This window comes from Cariama cristata, unplaced genomic scaffold (genome assembly GCF_000690535.1).
Source record: "Cariama cristata isolate BGI_N322 unplaced genomic scaffold, ASM69053v1 scaffold464, whole genome shotgun sequence".
Lineage (NCBI taxonomy): Eukaryota > Metazoa > Chordata > Aves > Cariamiformes > Cariamidae > Cariama > Cariama cristata.
Genome location: NW_009614474.1, coordinates 9,233 through 34,092, shown reverse-complemented (window position 1 = coordinate 34,092; position 24,860 = coordinate 9,233). Strand labels below are relative to the sequence as shown.

At 42.6% G+C, this 24,860-nt stretch overlaps 1 protein-coding gene across 4 annotated transcripts in view; it reads left to right on the top strand.

The window, feature by feature from the left end:
- MAP2 (microtubule-associated protein 2) overlaps positions 1-24,860 on the top strand; it is a 70,371-nt gene that overhangs the window by 38,615 nt on the left and 6,896 nt on the right. For 2 of the 4 annotated variants that reach the window (XM_009699411.1, XM_009699412.1), the window contains exons 4-6: positions 5,347-5,408; positions 11,030-11,183; positions 13,431-13,774. In XM_009699411.1, coding sequence (XP_009697713.1) covers positions 5,347-5,408; positions 11,030-11,183; positions 13,431-13,774 — 560 coding nt within the window. Of the gene's footprint in view, positions 233-480; positions 688-1,089; positions 1,225-5,346; positions 5,409-9,450; positions 9,637-11,029; positions 11,184-13,430; positions 13,775-24,860 lie in introns of all 4 variants that reach the window. The other 2 variants (XM_009699408.1, XM_009699410.1) reach the window with 2 other exon arrangements.

The window sequence follows — 24,860 nt, the reverse complement described above, 5'->3', positions numbered from 1 at the left end:
CAGGAAGACATCGAAACAGGGGACTCCCAGGCTGAAGAGGAGCTGGAGGTTGAGGAAGTGGCTGACATCCAAGTTGAGCCCAAGGAGGGCTCCCCAGAAGCTCCTGCTTCACCCCAGAGAGAAGAAATCCTGCTCACTGACTACAAGACGGAGACATGTGATGACTACAAAGATGAAACAACAATCGATGACTCCATCATGGACACAGACAGTCTCTGGGCAGATACTCAAGGTGTGCATTATCCTTTCTGTTTTGTCTGTTAAATATTTTTGCTTCCAAATCGTAATGATCAAAAAGCAAAATTATTATAGTTGTAATAGTAATCTCAGCATGTTTCAGAAAAATGGTAAAATAGACTGCCTTTTTTTTATTAATCCGTCTGCTTTGTCTTCAACTATTTTTTCCCTGCTCCACCGCAGTATTGTTAACATTTGTTACTAATCTTTTGTTTGTTGTTATAATTTGCTCTGATCCTACAGATGATGATAGGAGCATCATGACTGAACAGTTAGAGACTGTTCCTAAAGAGGAGAAGGCAGAGAGAGAATTGCGAAGATCATCTCTCGATAAGCATAAAAAAGAGAAACCTTTTAAAACTGGGAGAGGCAGGATTTCTACTCCTGAAAGGAAAATAGCTAAAAAGGAACCTAGCACACTCTCCAGAGATGAAGTGAGAAGGAAAAAAGGTTCATTTAATGCTCCCTATTACAATTTTTTTTTTTTTTTTTTTTTACTATTGTACAGTACTGTCCGGATACTCTGTTGTAGATGATGTGCACCTTAACAGTATTAATGGTTGTGCTTTTTAATGAAACGTTGTACAACTATATGAAAAACCATGTGCAAGGCTCACTGCTCCACTGGTCCCGTTTCATTGTAGGCATCCCCGCTGATCACTGGGTAACGTGTCTGAGGTTAATGCACCAGTGCTCCCCCTCTTCCGACTTAGGATTTGTTCACCCCAGTAGAAGCGATGCATCGGGTTGGAGTTGTGGAGCAGTGGGCTTGCCACTTGATGTATTGTCATATGAAACTGTTTGCTGGTTTTTTTCCTGATTCTATGTTTTTGTGTTTTTTTTTGTCCATAGCAGTGTATAAGAAAGCTGAACTTGCTAAAAAAACTGAAGTTCAGGCCCACTCTCCCTCCAGGAAAATCATTTTAAAACCTGCTATCAAATATACTAGACCAACTCATCTCTCCTGTGTTAAACGGAAGCAGACAGGTGACTGCATTCTGTTCAGTTATGCAATGTGGCTGGCAAACATAGACATATTTTTTTTCGTAAACCTCATGGCTATAGCAGCTTCTCTATTTTTTATTTTTTCCTCCAAGAGTATCAGTCTTCACAAATCTTATTGCTTTTTTAGTGTTTTGTATCATTTTTCTTTTCTTTTTTCTTTCCTGGTATTTGTTTGTTTATTTAACGGAGGCCATGATCATGTCTGCTTGTCATTGCTTGGATCTCCAAGTGCTGTGGTTGTAACTTGGCATCGTGCTTATACTGTGGTGTTGTAGGACTCTACTCATCATTTTGTTTGTTCTTTTGTTTTTTAAATTATGCTTTTTTTTTTTTTCTGGTGGGAAAATGTTGACAGCTTAAGCCATGGTATGCATTTCCATTATTTTGCTTTTTTACTCTCATGCATAATAAGAAGTGTTTCAGACTTATATTTTGTTGATTGATGTTACCTGCATTGACATTTCCCAATCTGTTACTGATGTTTATGCTGTACAGTCAAAATCCACAGGGGGAGTCCAGCCACATGCAGCATGAAGCTGAGAGAGAAGAAATCTGGGCTCACACTACGAATGCATTCCAGGCAAAAATCTTAATATTTGGTAGAGGAAGATGAAAGGACAAAACAAATGATTCCTGTTACATCTTGATAGGTGTATCATTATTTAGATGACAAAAAAAACCCACTTTCAGCATTTTCATCATATTATTCATTGTTACTGTGAGTTCAGGGTGGAAAGATGAACATCTTGACTTTTCTGGTGATCTTAAAAGAAAAAAGATTTACTAAAACAGGCCAGGTTTTCTGTCATTTAACATAGCCGTATGCTGCAGTGCGGTTGTTCATGAGCGAAACTAGGGCTATTAAAAGAAGAACCATGCGCAATGCAGAACTACATAGGCCTCTTCTCATGGCTTAGAAATTAAGAACAGGATTTGTTACCCATCCTATAGTTAAACAGTGCAATACCAAAAGTGTTCCTAAGAAGTCGTTTCCATCCAGTTTTGCACCAGTGAATCACGCCTGTTCTAAATTTAGACCAGTCTCAGTATGGAGGTAAGGATGGCTACGTGAGGGTAGCTTTAATATTGTGCCTCAACTGTATGAAGTGTGTATTGTCTCCTGATTGTATTCCATCAGGACAACAGAACTAAATATTCAGTCCCATCGCCTTGCTCTTGTGAGGGAATCTGGTCCTTTTACTTCGCCCTCCATGAGTAATGGAGCCAGGGAAGGAAAGGCTGATCCAGGCCCCTCTGTGCTGCAGTGATGGCTCCTCCTCAGTTCACAGTCTCTGGGCTGTCTCAACTTGCACTCTGCACCAGAACTACACAAGAGTGAGGATTTTACAAAGAGGATTAAAGCAACTCTTCTTGCTGCCTCTTGCTGTTTGCTGAAGCACAGCTTGATCAGCTCAGAAGTTATGACCCATAATTCACATATTCTTTCAGAAGACCCAGGGAGTTCAATAAGCGGTGGAAATGGGGGAAAAAATTGTCGGCTTTGTAGTGTCCTCAACTTCATCTACACTTCTACAGCCGTGTGGTCAGTACCATCTTGCCCTTAGGTACCTGATACCACTAAGTCTTCTGAATTCTTCTGGCCTGTAGCATCCTGGAGAGGCCGAAATCATACCAATAGACTTGTGTAAGGAAATCTGCCCGGTGCCTTAAATGTGTGCTGCCTGGCAACTGTCAGAGCTTTTCCTCTCTCGCTCCAATACGTAGTGAAGCAGATGTATTAGTCAAAGTGGAAAATGTAATACAAAAATGACCTCCCAGTACATCTAAATCCTGAGATGGAGGGCAACCAAAATGATGGACTCAGATTAATCACAAAATTTTCAGTAATGTGGGTTGAACTTTGAGGTTTGGGCACTAAAGGAGAGGAGCTTGAACCACACCACAAAGTAAACAAAAATATCTCTTAGAATGTTTCACTACAGTCAGTGTTGCTGGAAAATTCACAGTCTCCTTTATTTTCTTCTGCCTCACCTTTTTATACTTACAGATGGGACTTGAGGGGAGGCCATGAGAAAGAGTGCAGTGCTATGTGGTATCCTAAGAGTGTAGGCAGCCATATGTTAACCTACATATCCCTGAGCCTGAACCAGTCATCCAGCTCTTTCCAGGATCTGGAATTTAGAGCGACATTGTCTCTCTCCCACTTTTCTTCTGTGTAAAATATAGCACCATTTCTTGAAGCCAGTTTTGACTGTCATTGTGTCCTGTTTGGAATGGTTTTGTCATCTTTAGTGATACCTGGCCAATGGAGCCCCACCGAAAGTCCCTCAGCAGTGTAGCCTATACAACTTTGAGTGTACTGCAGTCACTTAAAACCTCCCTGTTGCATTTGAAACGAAACATGTCCAGTCATAAGATACAAGTGTCTACAAAAAAAAGTTAATATTTGCTTGTATTTTCTGTGTAGTGGCCTGGGAAATGACATCTTTCCCCTTTTTCCCCGCAATACCAGTAAAAAATTCACTGGTAAGCACTGGTAACTTACAGTGCCATATCCACAAAGGAGAGAGTGTTTTTTAAGGACTCATCCTTGCCATTTGAAAAAGAAACTGCATGGCCAACTCTGAGGAAAGAGTTGTGAAGTCTTTGCCTTGACTGATGTAGTTCCATGAATGGAACCCCAGTCTGACTGGTGTTTTGTTAGTGGCTGTGAGATGCCACTGCAGTTGTGCCATCAGAGGAGTGTTTACAGTGGCAAGGTCAGGACAATTACCTGGCTATGAGCGGGAGTCACTACTGATAGACTTCTGTTCCTTGTCTTCAATTCTGGGGTCACCCTCTGAGGTAAAACCTGGTTTTGGGGTATTTAAACTGGCAGCAGAGCCTGTAGAGAGCTTTTGTTCAGATGGAGAAGTTGTGGTGCTTTCAGGTAAGTCAGCACAAGCAGCACAGCTATTCTTTCTACTTCATAGTGGAAAGTTAGGGTTCAATACCAAAGGGAGGAGGAAAGATGCTATTTGTGATTATTTAGAAGAGATGCAAAACAGACCAAAACCAGCAGTAACAGATGTGGTAAGACATGATGCAGGAGGGCTATGCTGTACTTATCCCTGTCACAAATACAGAAGAACTGAAGTACACAGTTATATATTCTTATCTTCCTCACAAGTTTTCTCTCCTACTCCTTGAATTTAAAAAAAAAAAAAAAAATTACGTTAAAAGGGCAGAACTAGAGTGGGAAGTGTGGCAGAAAAACAGGGATAGCCTCACCATACCTGGGAACTGCACAGGGAAAGGAGAAAAGTAATCGGTTCTGTCCTGTACGATGCGTTAGGGTTGGTTTTACAATTGGAAGACAGTTGGGTTCCAGCAAAAGGTTGTCATCTGTAACTACTGCCCTGCTTCTGCATTTACTAAGGGCACCTTGGCACAGATGCCAAAAGATTTCACATCTAGTTTTTGTGTGGCAGATCACTTCCTGAGCAGCAGTGTTGGGGTGAAACTAATAACCTGCTTTCCAAAAAGCTGCCCCATTCCAAAACTTTTCGTAAAGGTATCAGATAAATGAAATACAGAATTAATGTACTTGATGTCCCAGATTTTAATTGCTAAAGTCTGAGGGCTTAGCTGACCCACAGCACACTAACTTTGTTGACACAACTAGGGTGTTAATTCGACAGTGAGTCTCTCTCTTTCCATTAGGAATGTTGGCTAATATTTTTAAAAGTGGTGATTTTCAGAGGCCTCTCTTCAAATTTTCTTTTGTGGATTGCTTAAAAGAGCCTGATTTTTAGAGGACAGTCCTGAAAATCAGATGTCTGAAGACTGAGCTTCAGAACTAGAGCCTCTTACAGTTGTCAACTATTTCTTGAACTTTTTACTGTAATTTCTAGACTTCTAGGAACATGGATACAAAATTTCAGTTTGTTTGAAATGTGTAGAATACCATTTTACCTCAAGTGTGATGAATACAGGACATTTTTAAGGCAGGTACATTTCTGCATACAGTTCACTGAGAGTAGTTCACAAAGTAATTGCTTTGCACAGTAGTTTCGAGGCATTTAATTGTTCTAACAAGTGTACTATGTGGAAATGCTTGTTACTATTGGTTTTAACTATCAAGTCTTTCTTTGGGTCTCTCAGCAGCAGGTGGTGAAACAAACCAGGCTCCTGGTGTATTTAAACAAGCAAAGGAAAAACTCTCAGTGAGTAAAATCATCTTATCATTCATCTTTATAATCTCTTTTTGTCCTTATTTCCGATCTCTTTGTGTTAATTCAGTAAGTAATTGTGTGTTCCATTTAGAATTTGTGTTCCATTTAGAATTTGTTTGCCATATTCATTGTTCATTTAAAAGGGTAGTTAAAACCACCTTTCCTGAATAACCTGAATTAGTCCTGGGTAGTAGATGATGACAGTTTGCAGATCCATAGGGGACACACAGACTCCAGACTGCGAGAGTTGGACATTGTTCAGCATTTTGAGTCAGGTCATCCTCTGGGATAAACTCTGTACCTCGGCCCTTTCTGCAGTGCCCGACTCGTACTGCCACCTTGCTGGGTTGCTGTGTAGGCAGAAACCCTCCCCCAGGACTCACTGGATGTCTTCTGAGGCACCATTACATAGCCATGCATTCTGCAGGGGTCATGCCTGTGTAGAAGTTATTGGCCAGTAGCATTTTATATGCGATTTAAGTGCTTTCCAAACGGCCATTTCTGGGACCGCTGATTTCTGTCTGTGTTTTAACCTGACAGTTATGTGCCCTGCCTTCAGCTGCTCTGTGGCCTGTTCTGCTCCCTGAGTCTGGCTCTCCTCTCCTGAGTTTTCTTCAGCAAATCCCGCAGTGCCTCTCCGCCCTGCTCCCATGCTGACCCTTCACGCTTCTTGTCCCATCACTCTAACCTCCCCAGGAAACCAACCTCCTTTCACTATCCCTTATGCAACTGTTTTTTACATGACACTGACACATGCTAATTCACATCTGCAGTATGACAATACTTTATCATTGTTAGCCATCATTAACAATGAAGAAGTTCCTTAGGATTCCTCTAAATTTCCTAATGTATTCCGTGAGTGATTTGTTTCATCTGTCTAACCAGATGGTCAATTCTTTGGGGAACAAAAAGCTCTGTCTCATAAAGTGCTGCACGTTATTTATGAATCGTAAGAAATTGTTAATGATGATAGCAGCATAACTGATTGGTGGCTTTGGAGGAGCTGTGAAATTTAGACCTGAATTCAGCCATGGATTCTGGGATTTCATGTGGTGTTTCAGCTCTGACCCATTTCAACTCATAGCTGGGAAACTACTAGAGCTTCTTTACTAGTACAGTAATAAATATCTGGACAGGTTTCTGGTCTGAGTCAATGGTATAGTTTATTACTGTCTTTTCTTGGGGGGTGAACACTTACGCAAGAGAAGTCAATACTAGCGCATTTTCAGAGTCATCTGTGTTCATGGAGTGCTCTAAGTACAAGCCCTGCAAAAGCATTCTCTGAAATTATCTGCTTTCTACGCACCTTTCTTATTCCCGTCCCTTATGTTATAGCAAAGATCAGAAGTCTGTCCCCTGCTTACTTCCCCTCCCTGTTGCCTTACTTCTCTGATTGCCACACTCATGCAACTCTTGGATGTTTTCTCTTCTGTGCCTTCACTTCACCTCTGCTTTTATAAAGACCTCTCCCTTTTTGTTGTTGTGTTTCTTCCTGATTTTCAGCTTTTATGTCCTTCAAGTGCAACCTTTTCCTCTCCACTGGTAATGTTAGATCATCCAACCTGGTCAGTTTTGTTATCCATCTTCAAACTACAGCTTACATACTGCTTTGCAGAAGGAGTTCAGAAAAGGCTAAGCAGTTCCATCTGCTGGAAGGAGCTGTGTACCTGCGGTAGCAACATGATGAGAACATCTGTCATGTGTTAGGAACACCTCTGAAATAAAGTGAGGTTTCTGCATCCCAGCTTCAGCAATCCCCGAGTCTTAGTCAGGGTTACATAGATCTTTGTCCTGTCGACAGCTGGCACTTCCAGCAATATGGATTATAACAGAGTCAAAGGTAATGTATTGCTAACAGAGAAGAAGAATAGTTTTCTGGGTAAAGCACAGGCAGGGATTGAGGCATTTGGTTTCTTCGCTTGCTCTACCAGTCTTGAGCATGTCACTGAAATCTGGTTGGGCCAGATTCTGCTGCTATTACTGATGCTAAAAAGTGCCTGGTGCCCTAAATAACGCCAAGGCAATCTAGACTGTGGTAATCTCAGAGCAATGCATTAGCTCAAGTTTATGCCTTTTCCCCAGCTGTTCCATTGAAAGATCTCAATCTCATCCATCTTTAGCATCCCTGTTAGATGCACAGATTCACAGAGAACACTGTATGCAATGTGAGTGAAAAGAGTGAGGTCTCTGCAGTGTGCCTAGAATCTTAATCTGTAAGAGTTTTCCAGTCTCGTTAGGGGAAGCATTTTGCATGACACGCAAGCTGAAAAAGGCAAAAACCACTGAACGAACATTTGAACCTCAAACTGTGTGTGCCTAGTTATGTCTCAAGTTCAGAAAAGCGAGTGAAAGGTGTTTGTAGAATATCTGCATCTTGGAGCCGCCCAACGTAGATACCCTGCTTCCACAGAGTTTCAGCATCAGTAAACACCTTGGTGGATCTGTAAATATGGCCCAAAGTTTCACAAGGGGATGGGACCCACTAATTGAACTATGACAAGTCAGTCAAAGTCTGGAGAACCCTTTGATGTGACAGAAACAGATATTGTGCACTTTCTGTGTAAAAATAATTATTCACTGAATTTTATTCTGTTTATTCTCAGACAGTGAAATAAGTACTAAAAGAAAGAAGCATAAATATGTTGCAAAACTCATTCTAGGAATACATTCTTGCTAGTAAAGCACTTCCATCCTTTGAACTAATTTCTTGTCTTGCTACTTGGTATGGACAATGATATCCAATAGAAGTCCTCTCAGCTGTGTTGTAGGCCTGGAATTGTTTGTTACACGATTCTGCAACTCTTAATCATGTTGATGATGTCATGGATGACATTCAGCACACCAGCCTCAGTTTTCTGTAGGCTGGATGTGTAGCCTAAGCCAGATGCCTGTCAGGGCTGGACAACCCTTTCTTTTCTCATTTTCTAATAAAGACAACTTAAGGAGTAACTCATGCACCTTTTCTGAACATTGAGAAAGTCTAGGTGACTGACTTGGATCAAATGCCAGATTTTTCATGGCTAAGGTTCTGTACCAAATCCCATAATTACAGGACCATTGGGATTGCTCCTATGTGTAACTTCATGCTTGCATGAATACAGAGAGAATCAGGACTACATTGCCAAGATAACAGCCTTGCAATTGTTCTTTGTAGTATCAGTTATACCTGTGGGAGAAAAAAAATTGCTGCTTAAGCAAGTAGCCCTATTCTCTTTCAAGGACATTCCTTTTTGCAAAGCAGTTAGGCGCTCCTAAGCGTCAACAAAGAATTTTCAGTCTGTCCTATCGGTGTTTAATTGTTCTTTCAGTGGGGTATTATCATTATTCAGAATCAGACAAGTATCTGATCACAATGACATATCATGTCAGCCTTTCAACCATATACTGTTTTCCTTATCCCAGGATTCTGCACTGTCAATATAAATGTATGAATTTCTGTGCACCAAATGCACAGAATACAGTGTTTGGGGTGCATTAGGGATTTTATGTGTGCACAGTGGCACAGGAAGCAATACTGTCTTGTCCTTCTGCCATTGTGGGAATACTGATGTAACTTTGCTTTTAAGGTTCCCACTGTTTTATTCACTATTTGTTTTATAAAACTAAAAATATAGTTTTATTCACTATTTGACGGTAGCCTGGAGGGATGTATTTCAAACGCACAACTTAGTTTTAAAGGACTAGAATCTCTTGATGCTCCTGTAGTTTTGCTCTTGCTTCTAATGCAGTCAACCAGCAGTTGTACCAGTTAAATGCTGTACCTGGCACCTATTAACACAAGACAAAAATAGCATCTGCAGAAAAAGGCACTTTCTAGAATCAGTAACTCTGTCCAGACCCAGATGGTTTCAGTCAGACAACACCGGACCGAAACTTTCATGCATGTCAGAACTGCATAGACACCATTACCAGACACAGGAAAGGTATGAATTCATAGCTTGGCTTTTTTTTTTTTTTTTGGTCCATGTTGCATGTATTTTCCTTTTGTCCAGCTTCATATTGTGTTTTCTTTTGTTTGTTTTCTCATGACTAGACTGCCTCTTTGTCAAAGATTCCTGCCTCAAAGTCTAGAGCAAAGTCATTGCTTCCTCCAAGACCCAGCTCAGCTTGCTCATTAACTACCAAAAGGGCCACTTTTCTCGATACAGACAGTTATTATGTACGGCCCTCCTCAGCAGGCCCAAGAGACTGCTTGCCCTACTCAAAATCAGATGCTAAGGTAAGGTAGCAGAGTTGGTAGAGAGAATTAGCTCAGAGATGTGTAGGTGAACTCCGTGGATCACATTCTCCACCCACTGAATTTGAGTAATTCTCTACAAAGCTTATGTGGGATTACTTACATCCAGTGGCAGGAAAACTGATTATCAGGCTACAAGATTTGTGCTACAAAATGGATAAAAAAGAAGGAGATTCTCCAGAGGTGAAGATAAGTTATAACTAGAAGTGAAATAAGTTATAACTAGAAGGGCATACCTTCTTTCTATTGATAATATGGATGCTGCTTCGTTGACTGCTAAGAAGTTGCACCCATTTGCACGTGGGTAAGTGGCAAAGAACAGCAGTACTAATTTGCCATCCAAGTTTAAAAAATGTGATTTTCAACCAGTTAATATTCTCTGAAAACAGATTCGATCCCCAGTGTAGGAGGGTACTGTTCTAATCACCAGCAATAAGAGTGGAAGCCAAATGCTGCAGGAACCAAATTTGGTCTATGCATGGCACCATGTTGAAGAAGTTGCAGTATAAATTTCAGGAGGTGTTTGGCAGTCCATCCTAGCTTCCCCATGTTTACATTTCACTTGTGTTTCAAGTCTACTTGATGCTGAGTTGATGACTAGCCCCATTTAAAGACTGTTTTCATTATTTCCATTTTCTGTGTTAACACTATGTTTGGTGTGTCTTTTATTGGTTGAGACCATCACCATGTTTGTCTTTGGGAGGACTGTCTGCTTATGCAAGCCTGTCTTTGGCTGCCCATCCCATAAGTTCAGAAAAATTCTAACATACATGTCCATTTCTCTAACCATGGTAAAAAGAAGGTATCTACTGATTTCAAAGAGTAAAAAGATGAGTATGGAAGAAAATGAGACACCAGGATTGATAGTCCTGCACTGAAAAAAATAAGCTGTAGCTAAAAATTTTTCTTCATAAAAAAATTACAAGTTAGTGTTTGAAAATGCAAAAATCGCACATCACCTAACGATACAGTGTGGGGTGTATTTGGGGCAACGGTATTGCAGTTACTTTGCAGGTAAATTCGCATAAGAATTTCACACCTTGAGCTACAGAGAATTTACTTTTGACTTGCACTAAAACCCACTTGTTCCTTATTAAGAACCAAATGTGGATTCCATCCGTATTTAGATCCAAGCATATCTGTATCTGTCTTAAGCAGCTCAGAAAATGACTATTGGGTGTTTTGATGCAGTAAAGAAGCACCAGGGAGCTAAGCAGAGCATGGGAGGTGGCTGGATCCTCACAGGTTCCTGTGTGAGTAGTAAACTGGGCCCATAGGATGAGGTTCCCCCCTCTGTGTATGGGTTGAGAGAAACAACAGCCCAGAGAGTGAGATTTGAAGACTAAACCTTCCTTTTTTATTTTGCTGCTATTAGGATGGAGTAAGCAAGAGTCCCGAAAAGCGTTCCTCTCTACCAAGACCTTCCTCTATCCTTCCTCCTCGAAGAGGCGTATCAGGAGACCGAGACAGAGAGGAGAACTCTCTCTCCCTCACAGCTTCTCTTTCCTCTTCAGTACGACGGACCACCCGTATGTTTTTTGCATATTAACCCTCTCCTACTGCTGTGGGTGTCTCCTATCTGTGTTAGATTTGTCCCATTGCCATAGCATCGTGTGTCCCTACCTTTTACACAGAGGAGTGGGTCTGGGGTATGCTGTTGGAAATCAGAGCCCCACAGTCTGTTTTCATTCAGCTACCGAGTGAGACCAAGGACACGTTGAATCCAGGGACAGGATGCACCCTTTCTGTACTCTGCAATGCCTAGAGCTAGGACTGCTGTTCAGACTAATCACTGATAATTAGAAAATGCCTTTTTAGGGAGCTCAGAGCTGGGTAAGATACTTAACACCAGGCGTTTACAAACAGCAGCAAGAAAAATGAGACAAAGCTGAAGTAGGCAACATAAAATATTCTGATGGATCTTGGAAAAGTGAACCTAATAGTTATAGTCGTTAATTTGCTGTTTCACATTAATGATCCCCCTATGTTCTAATCCTAGGGTAAAAACTCTGCTGAGAATTGAGATGTTAGGAGTGACTCATGGGGGGAAGTTAAGATAGTAAACCAGGAAGGTCCTTTTATGAGAACCAGTGTTATCAAATCACAAGCCAAAAGAAATGACAGAACAAAGAGAATTTTACCAAATACTCCCAGAACTTTTGCATTCAGCCCAGGCCTCAGAACCTGGATGTGTGGCTCCCTGCTTTCCAATAGGAATTCCTCTGGTTTCTCTCTTTAGAGACCAATCTCAGCCCTTTTTAAGACAGCTTAAGGGAAGTAGATGATTAAATTCTACCAAAAAAAAGTCCTTTGAAATTCTTGGGTGATGCTCCAAGGGTAAAACAGAGACCCTTTGTAAGCAGAGTGACCCCTAGCTGGCACAGCAGCCCATTCCGCTGACTGGGAGTGAGAGGCCACTGAGCATTTGCCAATGTGGTGAAGGGCTGAGGAATGAAAAATAAATATACCAAAGCTGCAGGGAGCTGGGAGAAAAAAAAAATCGTTCCCTTTCTGTCTCAGTTGGTATAGTGAGAAGGTTCTGGTTTAGGGTTGGTTTGGAAAGAAACTAACTGTTCAGGGAAACTGGAGGAGAGAGTGGAGTACGTTCAGTCTTTCTAATGAGTCATGTAAAGCAAAGAGTTTCTCCTGGACCCTGGGGCAGCAATGCATTGGGCTTGATCCACCACCATTACATAAATGGGAATGATTAAAAAATACTTTAAATAAAATTTTGATTAGTCCCACTGGATGCTCTAGAGAGGCCCATTGGATTTACAATTCCTGAATGTTTTAAAGGTGAAAACAGATATGCACCCATTCAGCACTAGGGTTTCCAGGTTTTGGGGGTTGGTTTGGTCATTCCCTGAGTAGTCTCAGCGAAGCTTTGCTTTGAGCAGCATATGGAGATACCTTGGCTTCTGTTTATCTGCGTTTGAGAGTTAGGAGCAGAGTTGGCTGCAGAAAGCACAGTGCCACTGCTAAACTGATTCTTGTGCTTATTGAAAAGGACTGGCAGTGCCATAAACACTGAATGGAACTGCTACAAAATGCTACAATATTTCTTTATTTTTAACTTGCATGCAGATGTAACTAGAATGTGACTTTTAATCAAGGTTGCCTTCTGTAATTGCTTTCTTTCACTGTGCTAATGAAAAATAGCAATTGGATGTGAGGGACATCTGCCCATCCATATAACAGAGCTGTGACTTGTTCACCCCGCACCCAGGGTTCAGCTGCAGACAGCAGATTTCCAGCAGCGGTATGTGACCAGCAGCAGCCAGGTACTCAGAGCCTTTAGTTTCAGGATTACGATCCGAATTTTTCTCACTCTCTAGTTTAATGCCCAAATCCATTGAAATTGGGGACAACATTCTTACTGGCTAGTCAGGTTGTCAGATCAAGACCCCAAAGGTTAGATTCCAAGGGTGCTTCTTGTCCTTCTCCCAGAATGGAAATCAGTGTGATATTGTGCCTTGGTTAGCGAGCTTTGCCAGAAGTGTAGGTGTTGTGGGAAGCACACCTGTGTTACAGAACAGACAGCTCGGTCTCCGTATGGGCAATTTACCAGCTCAACCACACGTGACAAGGTAACTCCTGGCAGGTTAATTAGCAAAGTAAGACACAGAGATAGACATGCAGTCTGCTGTTCCAGCACTAGCACAGCCATCTTAGAGCTGTATCTTGCTTGGCACACAGGGATGCAGGCTTGGGAGGTACAGAGGGAAGAAGGGCTGTATTTCTGTGGGTCTAATGCTGGTTTTTTTCCTTGCATGTAGGATCAGAGCCAATTCGTAGCAGAACAGGAAAAAGTGGAACTTCTACCCCCACTACTCCTGGCTCCACTGCCATCACTCCAGGGACACCACCAAGCTATGCCTCCCGTACCCCAGGCACTCCAGGGACACCCAGCTACTCCAGAACCCCACACACTCCTGGGACTCCCAAATCTGCCATACTGGTACCTACTGAGAAAAAAGTTGCCATAATTCGCACTCCTCCTAAATCTCCAGCCACTCCAAAGCAGCTACGAGTTATTAATCAGCCTCTACCTGACCTCAAGAACGTCAGGTCCAAAATTGGATCAACAGATAACATCAAATACCAGCCTAAAGGGGGGCAGGTAAGGATTCCACTCTTTATGTTCATCCATATGTGATTTAGTCTTATGTGTGCACCTTTGCAATAGGTATGAGATGGAAGCCATTTTGAGTTGCCTTGCAAATACTGCTTCTATTGTCCATATGCATCAGTTGTTTAAGTGATATTAAATGGCAGGGGCCAGGACAATCGTCAGAAAGTATTTTATCACCTGAAAACTAACAGTGCCTCACTGAGATCAGTTGAAAAATTTCAAACAAGACTTTGCACTCCATGCCATAGATATGTTTTGGCCTGAGTCTCAGCAGTTGCTGCTTACTTAGTCTTCATCAGCACCAGCAAATGAAGGAGGTTTGTTTTCATTCAAGTGTATTAAAATTCAACCTAGATAGATGTTAGCAGGATTGCACAGCACCATGACCTTTTCCGGTGTCATTTTGCATGACACGTGCACTGTGTTGGGTGATGTTAATGAGGGTTGCAGCCTCCAACCTGGTAAATCCACCTCAAGCTAAAGATGACGGGAGGGGACAGATATTAGACTTAACTGTTTTTCTTGCTGCGGGGTTTGAATAAGCAGGAACAGGGCTTAAATTGTATAAACTGGAGACTGTATATAATATAAGAAAAGATGAATGTGTAATAAGGCAGATCAGGATTTTCTGTTCTCACTGTCTGAAAGAACAGGAATTCAGGGACATGTTGATGCAATTAAGAGCTGGAAAAAAGAGGGTTTCATACCTTGCAGAGTTATGCAATGAAGCACATTGTCATGAGGATTGTTCTCAGCTGAAGACTGAACGTGTGTGTAGGGTAGCAAAATCCCCTGTTACTAGACAGAAATTACCAAACTTTAAAAGTCCCTGTGCATTTTATATTGATTCTGGACACAACCCCACGATGAAAAGACCAGTGCCCCCAGCTCCCTTTTACTTCCCTGAGATTGCTGAGTTACAGCAGTGGCGATGAGGTTCACTTCTCAGCTACCTCCAGGGACCGGACATGAGGGTGAATGACATGCTCCCCTATCCAGCTGTCCTGAAAACAAGACATTCCAGAAAGCTGGGTTGCACAGTGTTTCCAGATCAGATACTTCTATATACATCTGAGTTTTGGAATTCATAGTGGAACATTCAGAACAGTGAGGTTTGCCTAATGTTGTCTCAGAAAAAAAATAATAAATTGGTTCAAAACTTAACATTGCAACCCTATGCCTACTGCAGGTCTTCCAGAGAAGAAAAAACAGGCTCATATTTTAAACAGTAAGGTATCTCTTAGGCATTAGTCCTGTCTTCATGGTAAATTAACACATTCAGTGCTTTCCAGGATTTGGAGAGTAGCCAGTTACTCAGATAAAGTCAAGAAGATAATGCCTTAGCAAAGGTTCTTCTGCCTTTACTTTGACAAGTGTCTATGTAATTATTTTGTATGGGAGTTCAACTCCCATTTGACATACTGCCTAGCAGATGGTCATGGTGTGTAGGGGCTCCAGGAGGCTTGGAACACAAGTTCAGACCGTGCATCTGGATTAGCATTCCTTATAACAAGCCCAGCTGCTGGACACGAGGCTTGAAACCAGCACCATGTTAGCCTGTCCTCTTCTCTGTGCACTGTAACAACCGTACAAGACCAGGGAGCCACAGCAAATTGTATTTCTTTGTAATCACCATGCCTAGACAGCTGCGTTTCCTTAGCAGTTCTATAGAGTTGCGCAGGGTCTTTGCTGGGTAGTGAAGGATGGCACAGAAGTTGGCATTTCACTCTTGCGGGGATCACAGGGGAAATCTGCTGGGTGGACATAATGTCACTGAAGCTAAAGCATTTTTTAATTCCCAATGGTATGTGGGCACTAAAGCTGTGGGTTGGGCAAAGAGAGGCTTGCTGAGTTTTTTCTTTATGTATCTTTTATGCCATAGTTGCTCAGTCTAGACAAGAGGTTTTAGGATTAATTCTTTTTCAGTTTCTGCAGTTGAATTTTATAGGGTCTGTGAGAGGAACACATGAAAGCTGATTTCATTTCCTTGTGTCTGCTCACTTCTTTAATGTCTGGTGGCAAATTTTGCACTGGCTGAAATGAGCCGTTATCCACTATCTGCTTTTAGTTATGATACATGAAACAAACAGAAAGCTGCTCAAGTTTTATAACCTGAACTGGAAGCGCTGATAGCAATAACCACAGGAAAAACAAGCAGATAAAAAGCCAGCATATATCTGGGCAAGTTAAGTACATAAACATGACATGCAAATCACTAAAGGAATACAGATATGCAGCCCAAAAGTGTCCTTTGGAGACAGACTATCCTTTTACCAGAGGCATATCTGAACTTAGCACAAGGTCTTTTCTTAGCTTACAGCTGTCCTAGAAAAAGCAGCTACACTCTGAAACTGCCAGAGGCTGCGGTGCAGAGCTGAAGAAGCAGGGGATGTTTGAATGCTAAATAAATCAAGAAATGCAGTGCTTCAGCCTTGAATTTCATCAAAAGCTCATCAGACAGCAGACTGATTTTACTTCAGCTTTGCCTTGCCAATCACAGAAACAAAGAAAAGGAGAGAAATCACTGTACTGGACACGGGGGAGGGGGGGAGGAGGCCATGCTTCTAGAGGAAGAAGCAAGCTAACTTTGCACTGCATTAAGCTCCTATTAGGAATAGATGGCTTGAGACATGTTTAATTGGTATTCTGCAGTCTGGAGAAATGGAGAAATGAGGGCTTCTCTGCTCTGTGATGCAGCCGATAGGTGGTTGTCTGGTTTTCTCTTTATAGTAGAGTATGGTGAAATGTATCATTCTTGGCAAAGCTCAGAGGCGACTTGCTCATGGGTATGTCTGCTGGGCTTCAGATGGATTTTCACACCGCATCAGCTGTGGAGGAAATGCTGTGCTTTCAAAAGTAACCCATTTGCATCTGTTATTTCTCAGACAGCCCAAGGGAAACATGGGGGAACTGGGGGAAGGGGTTGGAAATCTGTTTCTGATGCCAAGACTGGGTTTTTGGGTTTTTTCTGTTTGGATTTTTTTTTTCTTCTTGAAATTCTGTCTATGGATGTGGTTTGTACCATATCAGAGTACAAAAGTGCACTAATTGAATCTTTTCATTACTGACCAGGCAGAGTGTAAAGCATCATAGGATAAAGCCATCCTAGATTTCTTTAAATTAAATCTTAAAACGTATACCTAAAATCTCAGCCATGGGCAGGAACTTCAGTGGATGTGAATCAGCATAGCTTCATCAAAGTGAATGGAGCTGTACAGACTAGAGTGCCATGCATAAGGTTTAAAATATCACTAACTATAGTAACAGTTGACCACCTTGTAAGAAGTAAGATGACACATAGAAAAATGAAATACCTAAGCCGTGTTGAAGGATGAAGTGTTCCTTGAAGGTTTTTAGGAAGATTAAGGAAGAACGACCATCTTCCCTAAACTGTAGAAAATGAAGTGCAATTAATCACCTATCAGAAAGTCTGAATAAGTTGATGACACAACTATTCAGCAGAACCTGTCCAGAGACCACAAAAATGCTGGCAAGGAGAACAGGCATCTGCATTAGATGATAAAATAGACCGGGACAGGGAAGGATGAGACACTTCTGAGCTGGGCAGAGGAGGTGGCTCGGATGGATATCTGTCGTCTTCTTTGCATAATTTTTTGTTAGCTTCAAAATCAATTTGGATGACAAGAGAGATTCCCCCCCACACCCCCATCATACCAATTTACGACCCAGTCTGCAGAGAACAGTAGGCTCCTGAAGTGTTCCCTGCCTCAGCTACAGCCTGCCGGGACACAGAGTCAGTGCAGAGACAGACAGGTCTGGCGGTGCACCAGAGCTGAGCACCTCCCAGGACAACTGCAGGTCAAAAGGGTATTCAGCAAGTTCCCCGTCAGTTCTCCTCTTCCTCCTGTTTCACATGTCTTTGCACCGTGTTATGAACACTGATGACTGCCCAGAAATTAATCTGAAGATCGAGATTATATGCTGTTGGTGTACTGGCTGATGAGGAGTGTCCTAAGAGGTAGTGGAGAATACAGGCCTGACAAAAAGTGCAATCTGAGCTGTTGCTGGGTCCCGTTCTGTCTCCCATCTCCTTCTGGCACATCGTGCACTTTTCCTCCAATCCGTTGTGATCTGCAGCAGAGTTGAGCCAAAAGCACTTTGGCCCAAGTTAAGAGAATGTCCCCGCTCAGGACAGTGATGAACATAAATGAGCTTATAAGGATCCAGCTTTGGTGCTTTCCTCCAACCAGAGCCACAGGAGGCGGCAGCTGTACAGGGAGACATGGATTGACATTGTAACGTGGCTGCTGTTAAAGTACTTAGCTAATGAGAGACGGGGAGGCAATTGTTTCCACACTGTTGACTGCATTCGTTGGACTAAGTTTGTGCATTTACCAAGTCAACAGTTCACAACTATAAGATGAATTCACCTCTGTCAGTCTGCTTTTGTTTTCCCTATACATTCCCGGTTTTGTGGGTTTGCAAGACATTTGAAGGGATTTGTTCTGCACTGAAAATTAGAAACTAATTCATCCCTTGTTAATTGCAGATCTACAAGTGCAAAGAGAAATTAGGCGTTTCAGGCACACCTTCAATGCTCTGTCGCAGCCCAAATCCATAATTTTGGCTGATCATTGCAGATTGTACTGAAATAACATCTTGCAGCTCCTGTGTTCAGACTGCAGTCATTTAATGGAAGGCTTGCCCAAGTACAGTCTGTACAGTTAAGCCTTGAACTATTCTGGATAAAAAGCAAGATCTTCTTCCTGACTCATATTTTAGAAAAATGGAGCAATCATTGCCAGGCTCTAGCAAGTTTCAGAAAGTTTCTTGGAGGAAAGGTGTCTGGTTGGTAGAAATAATCAGGAATTAGGACTTTCTGTCTGGGTCTGACATTCACTTTCTGTGTGGCCAGGACAGAGCAACATCACTGCTCTGCCTCAGCCATCTGTAAAATGTGCGTCATGCTCGTTGACGATAAACGGTGAACCACAATCAGGAGGGTCACAAGCTGTCTGATTAGGCTCTAGCCACTAACAGAGCTTCCACCGACTACAGTAACCATCAGCTGATGCTTCCTCTCTTGAAGGCAGTTAGCAGCAGTGCACTGATTGCTGCCAGGCAGATGGGGTGTGTTCGAGCTGTCTAGCTAGAGTTGAAGGAAGGTATCACTTTCTGGAGGATTCAGTATCTTTCCACCGACGACAGCGGCAGCTTAAGCAACCAGTTCCAACTCTTAGCTGGCTAATGTTAGAGGAGACAAATCCCAGCCGTGACGTACCAGACCTTGTTGGTCGCTCGTTAATAGCAAGGAGAGAAGCCATATTTTTTTTCTAGAGTAGACTGAAATTACTGGGACCTAAATTCCTGTGAAGGTCTGAGTCATCCCAGTAGGCAAGTTCAGCAGAGGAGGCATTTTCAGCTGAGCTCTAACTAATCTAGATTTTGGCAATAAAATGGGGAAGGTTGTTCTTTTGGGAAAAATGTTCAGGCAATACATGATCTGGATCAGAGCTGTTTGGCTACATAATAGTGTTCTGTCTTGCACGGAAAGGTGAGAAAAAGCATTTATTTTGCTAGATGGGAAAGGGCAGGGAAAAAAAGGATAAAAACCTTAGTTTTTATCTTGGAAATGTGGATTTGAACAATAAAAAGAGATGCTAAGGGACATATCTGCTGAGCTTTGGGAAAGCCAGCTTGCATGAAGAAATAAACGCCAAGATACTTTTTTGAACTTGAACTGAACAACCTAATTTTCTCCATTATGCTGGAGTAAAGAAAATCCAGACATAGTGACTCAAAACTCATCCCTTCATAAAGATAAGGAAACTGATTTGAAAACTGTGATACTTGATGCTAAACACTTGATATTTGAAGCTATTAGTACTCTTTCCAAGAGTAGGGACCGTTGCCTCTAAAATTTAAGTATCAAACTGTATAGTTTTGCAAAATCTGATTGGGTTTTTGTTTAAGGGAGTACTAAAACAAGAATCCTGTGCTTTAGCCGAATTAACGGAGCTCCTAGGATCTTTTTTTATTTGGTGTGCGTGAATCTCCTTCAATTTCTTTTACTGTTCTTTTGATCAGCTGACCAGATTGAGCGAGGAGTATGACTACGGAACACGTGTTACAGTTCATCTGATGTGGATCTTGCATTCCCTTGAGCTGTCTGTTAAATTCAGCTGTTGTCTCTTGACTGTAAACTCTTTGGCATGGAAAATGGCCATTTTGCTTTGTATTTCACAGCACAATTGTGCAAAACCTCTCAGTGTTTCTCTATAGGCCTTTTCTCCCTTTATTGGTAGGGACATGCCTAGTTCAGTGTGGCCACCTCATTACTTAGATGACTACAGCGATTTGCAAATAGGTAGAAAGAAGCTTGTAAATCAGCCATTGTTGTCCTATGCAAGTGTTAAAGACATGGCTGATTGCTAGACATCTCTTCTATGTTACTGATACTTCCCATTGAAAGTACCTATTTTCAGTTGTTTGTAATTGTTTCACAGTTTAACTGTTCAGGCTGAAATATTTCATGCTCAGTATCTGCCTGTGGCTACATTTTTAAAAGTCAGAAAGGAACCTGTCTTGTTGACCCTTTACTGAGAGCAAGATGAGGATAGTACATTATTTTGGCTATGCTATGTCCAGCGCAGCCTTTTATTTTGAAGCTCACTAGCTCGTAGGCTGGCAGCTTCACTAGTGTGTGTATCCAGTAATTTCAGAAGTGCAAAGGCTGAACATGATCGCAAGCTCTGTTTGTAAATGTGGAAAGTCTGAGGCACAGTCTTTCTCTTCAAGGACTTTGCTAGGCCAAATAAATATCCTTCCCCCTCCCTTTCCTTTACCTGCAGCCTCTGCCAGGGGCGTGAAAACTGTAGGATCATCTGTCCTTGGCAGCGTATAGATTTGGAAGCACTTAGAACTGCCTCTTGATTCTAATCGGGTTTTAACCTTAACCTTGCTTCCTATGCAAGACCAAATCTTGTTTCACTCAATCCCTGTGTTAACCAGGAGACCAAACACTGAAATAATGTCTAGTTCCTGGGATGTAGCTCTGCCAAATTACTGTGATCCTGTGGTAAGTAGGAGGAACCTGCCCTTTTTGATAAGTTGTTAGGAGTCTGGGAGCTTTCCCAATATCACAGCCCCACGGCATGTTCAAATGGCAAGTAGAGCCAAGCTAGAGTATTTTTAAATGCTTTAAGCACAATGTTTGTGGTAGAGCTTCTCAGAGGCCGTAATTGCAAGGCAGGGAGAATGTAAATCATCAGCCTCTTGGAAAATGTATTCAGAGCCTGTAATTTCATCAGCATTACAATTTTTGTTCTTCGAATATCTTTGTTTTGGTGTCTACCAGTGTAGCATGCCACAGGGGGGAAGCTGTTTATGGATTCTCTGCCCAGATGCTGGTAAGTTAGGGGCTTTCCCTCTTGTTGTGAAAGGCAGCTGAACTGAATGATTCTAGGCAACAACGGAACATAATTCTTCCTCTTTCATAAGCAGTTTTCGGTCATTGATGTTGTCTTTAGCAGAGAGGCACAACTGAACTAAATTCTGTCTTGCATTCCTCTGCCTTCCATTCAGTGTTTCTACAAATTTCTGCTCATCTTGAACCCAGTGGTGCAGTACGGACAGAGGAGGGCCTGCTCGAGGCCCCTGGACTGGAGCTGTCGTACATAGAGACTTCGAAATCCAAATTCACTTTCTGTGAGCAGCTTTAGGGAGGCATATATCTAACTGGGAGATTCACAGGTATTGCTAGCCTGTCTCTTCTCCTCATGTCAGCCAGCTTAACCCAAAAACATCTCCACTGATCTAGTGTAGATGTTGCCCTTGGACCATAGTCCTGTCCTGTTTAGATTGCCAGTTGGGCCACTATATGTAGGAAGGGAGTTAGTTTATCCTGCTGAGTGCAGATCAATATATGCCTCATCTAAATGAAGTCTTGAGAAAAATACCTTCAACACTTGGTTTCCTAGCAGGCTGCCCATAAATGCCCTGCATCTCTCAGTACTTTGAGAGATAGCATTCAAACAGCATAGAAGATATTAGGGCACAGTGTCTGATTCCTGGTGGGGACTACCTAGAAGTAGGGTGAGTCAGTGAGGCTTTGCTGTGTGTGCAGCGGCACACAGTCTGCCCCGGGCTCCAATTCTAGACCATTGCTGAGGAGTCATTGGAGGACAGAGTCAGGGGAAGGTCTGTCAGACTGTCAGGGCTTCAGAGAGAAGCCAGTTTTTCCTTGGACAATGTGGTTTTGTGGAATAAACCCAGCATTGTCTGTAAGGCTTAATTTTTCCACTGTGGTTTAACTTCGTGGGGATATGAGAACTGCTGAGGAACCTCAGCATGGTCCTGATCAAAATACTGACTTCCAGGCTCTGTCCAGCATACCTGGGCAAACCAGCATCAGATCAGAAGAGAATGTACCCATTTCAGACTGGCAGATCTGCGCAGGGGTTATGAGGGACTCTGTCGGGACGTTATCTTGTTGGGATGTTTAGCGAGTGTGAATAGAAAGCAGTCCTGTTTCTGCCACAGACTAAAATGTTGCCTTTCCTGAATGAGAGCATGAGCAGGCTTGATCTTTCGTTTAATGTGCAGCACAATTGAAGTGCATATAGGTACATCCCTATCACACCTCCGCCCCCACACAAGATGTACATACACATTCAGGAACACGGAGACCTTCCTGGTGAGTCATGGTGTTCATGCTGTCTCTGTTGCAGGCAGCTGCATCATCTAATTCCTTTCATCAAGTGCCATCATAAAAGTTTACCATTTTCTTGTGATAGCTCTGTTCCCATGGGAGGCCGTTCCAGCGCCTCCCTGCTCTGATAGTTACAAATTTCCCTCTGGATTCCAGCTTCAAATAATTCACAGTCAGTTTACATTCTTTATTTGCAAGCCAAAGTTTCTCTTTAGCCTAAATAGTTCCTGTCCCTCTCTGGTACTCTCCCTCTCATGTTTACAGTCTGATTTCTCAAAAGAAACAAAGCTTGTGCAGTCACGCTGTCTGGCTGGCAGTGTCAGCCTTCCTCAATTCATTTGTAACTTGTTGGCCAATTTGAGCCAGTGCTGGCAAGGGAGCAGTGGTTAGAAACACAGGCGGTCCCTTGAAGTTGGGTGACAGTTGTTGACTTGGGTACAAAACAGAGACTCAGCATAACACTGGCACTGGGGTAAAGGCAGCGATAGCTCGGCCCTTCTCCACAATCAGAGACAACAAAGAGCTGCCAATTGTGTATTGGCTTCTATTTGCCCAGTCTAGCAGACCTGGGAGAAGGCTTGGGAGATACTTCTGGCAAGAGGGAATGGGGCTTGCTGAAGAATATAAGATGGAGGGATTAAGCAGTTTAAAGCTTTAATCTATAGGAAACAAGGCTCCATTAGTTTGCAGAACACTTAGTTATAGAGGGCAGTCGTGATTTAAATACGTGCTGGGATATTGATGTATTCCAGGAAACGGAGAAACAGATCATCAGGGAAAACCTGGATCAGTGCAGTTCCTCTCTGTGGCAGATGACCAGCACAACACATCCACATCGCTCAGCTCACTTCAGCCCTCAGCATAGGACATGAATGATACATAGGTCTCCTGCTGGCCTCTCTACACAGGGGCACGTTTCACCCAGTGAGAGAGGATAATTGAGATGATTGGTCCTTTACATATCTGCTAGCCAGGTCCATGGGCCATGAGACTCATAAACTGTCAGACTTCTGGGTGCAAATCAACCTTTAGGCACTTGATCAAAGGCACCCTCTCAACTTCTCACCTTGCTTTGGCTCCATTTTTAGGTACAGGCCCTCAGTCCACAGCGCTGAGGTCTTGTCATGACCCCTAAGTCAGCATTTTCAGAGCGAATGCATCCCTGTGGCCATTGCTACGAAGTGCTGCTGATCCATTGCTGAGAGAGATGTGCTCAGAAAGTGCTAGGAAGGCTTTCTGGTTTGCCCAGTTGTGTCTGGCCTGAAGCTCTCGGGGAGCCAGATCTGACTGCACATCTGACGTGTGTTTCTGTAACTGATGTGACACCTGTCTTGTATGGTACTCGGGTACGTTTTTAAACAAATACTACATTGAGAGAAAGCACAAGCATAAAACTCCAAAGGCGTTTGCTTTCATGTTTCAGTGTACATTGGTTTACTTGGACAGATTAAGCAGATAGGAGGGAGAAAGACAGAAATCAGTTTGCCTGCTGAAGATGCCCTTCCGAAGGTGACCTACTAGTTGTGGAATTGTCTGGTGCTGTCGATCACCCTTATTGCTGAGCATGCCTTCACCACAGATCTTTACCAATTAAAGCAAGAGAACACTTAACATCCTAATGGTTTGACTGATGTAGTGGTTACGTTACATGTATTGAGGGGGACCCATGAAACAGCTTGCTGTGAAGAAATTCTTCACATTAGCTGCAAAGTGTGACCCTCTGAAAATTTCTTCCTGGAGTTTACCAGGCTTAAGTCAAGGGTGCGCTCCAGGTGCTCAGTGCCAGAGGATTCAACTTGTTATCTAAATGTGACATTATCTTCACTGCAGGAGCCAAGAGCTGCAAAATCTGATATCCCTGTAAAGGGCGCAAATAGTCTTTTCCTAGTTTGGAGAGTTGAGGCACAAAGGGAGTGATTTCTCTCAGATTTATCAGGGAGCCTGGGGCAGTTTGGGGACCTGAAGCCAGGAAGCAGAAACTGCACAGAGTTCCTCTTCCTCCCAGTGACCACTTCAGCTGGTTTGCAGCTGCTTTGTGTTCCTGGAGTGGTAAGAGCCGCAAAAAGGTACCTTGGTGTATCTCTCCCTCTCTCTTATCTCAATATCGGTTAGTCACTGTAGGGTTACCTATAACAGCAGCCAGCCCTCTCTCTTATCTCAATATCGGTTAGTCGCTGTAGGGTTACCTATAACAACAGCCAACGAGACTGTGATAAATAATATGTCAGTGAAGGCTCTACAAGTGCCGTTTAGCAAAATGAATCCTCTCTCTTATCTCAATATCGGTTAGTCGCTGTAGGGTTACCTATAACAACAGCCAACGAGACTGTGATAAATAATATGTCAGTGAAGGCTCTACAAGTGCCGTTTAGCAAAATGAATAGATAATGCCCCAAAATTCTC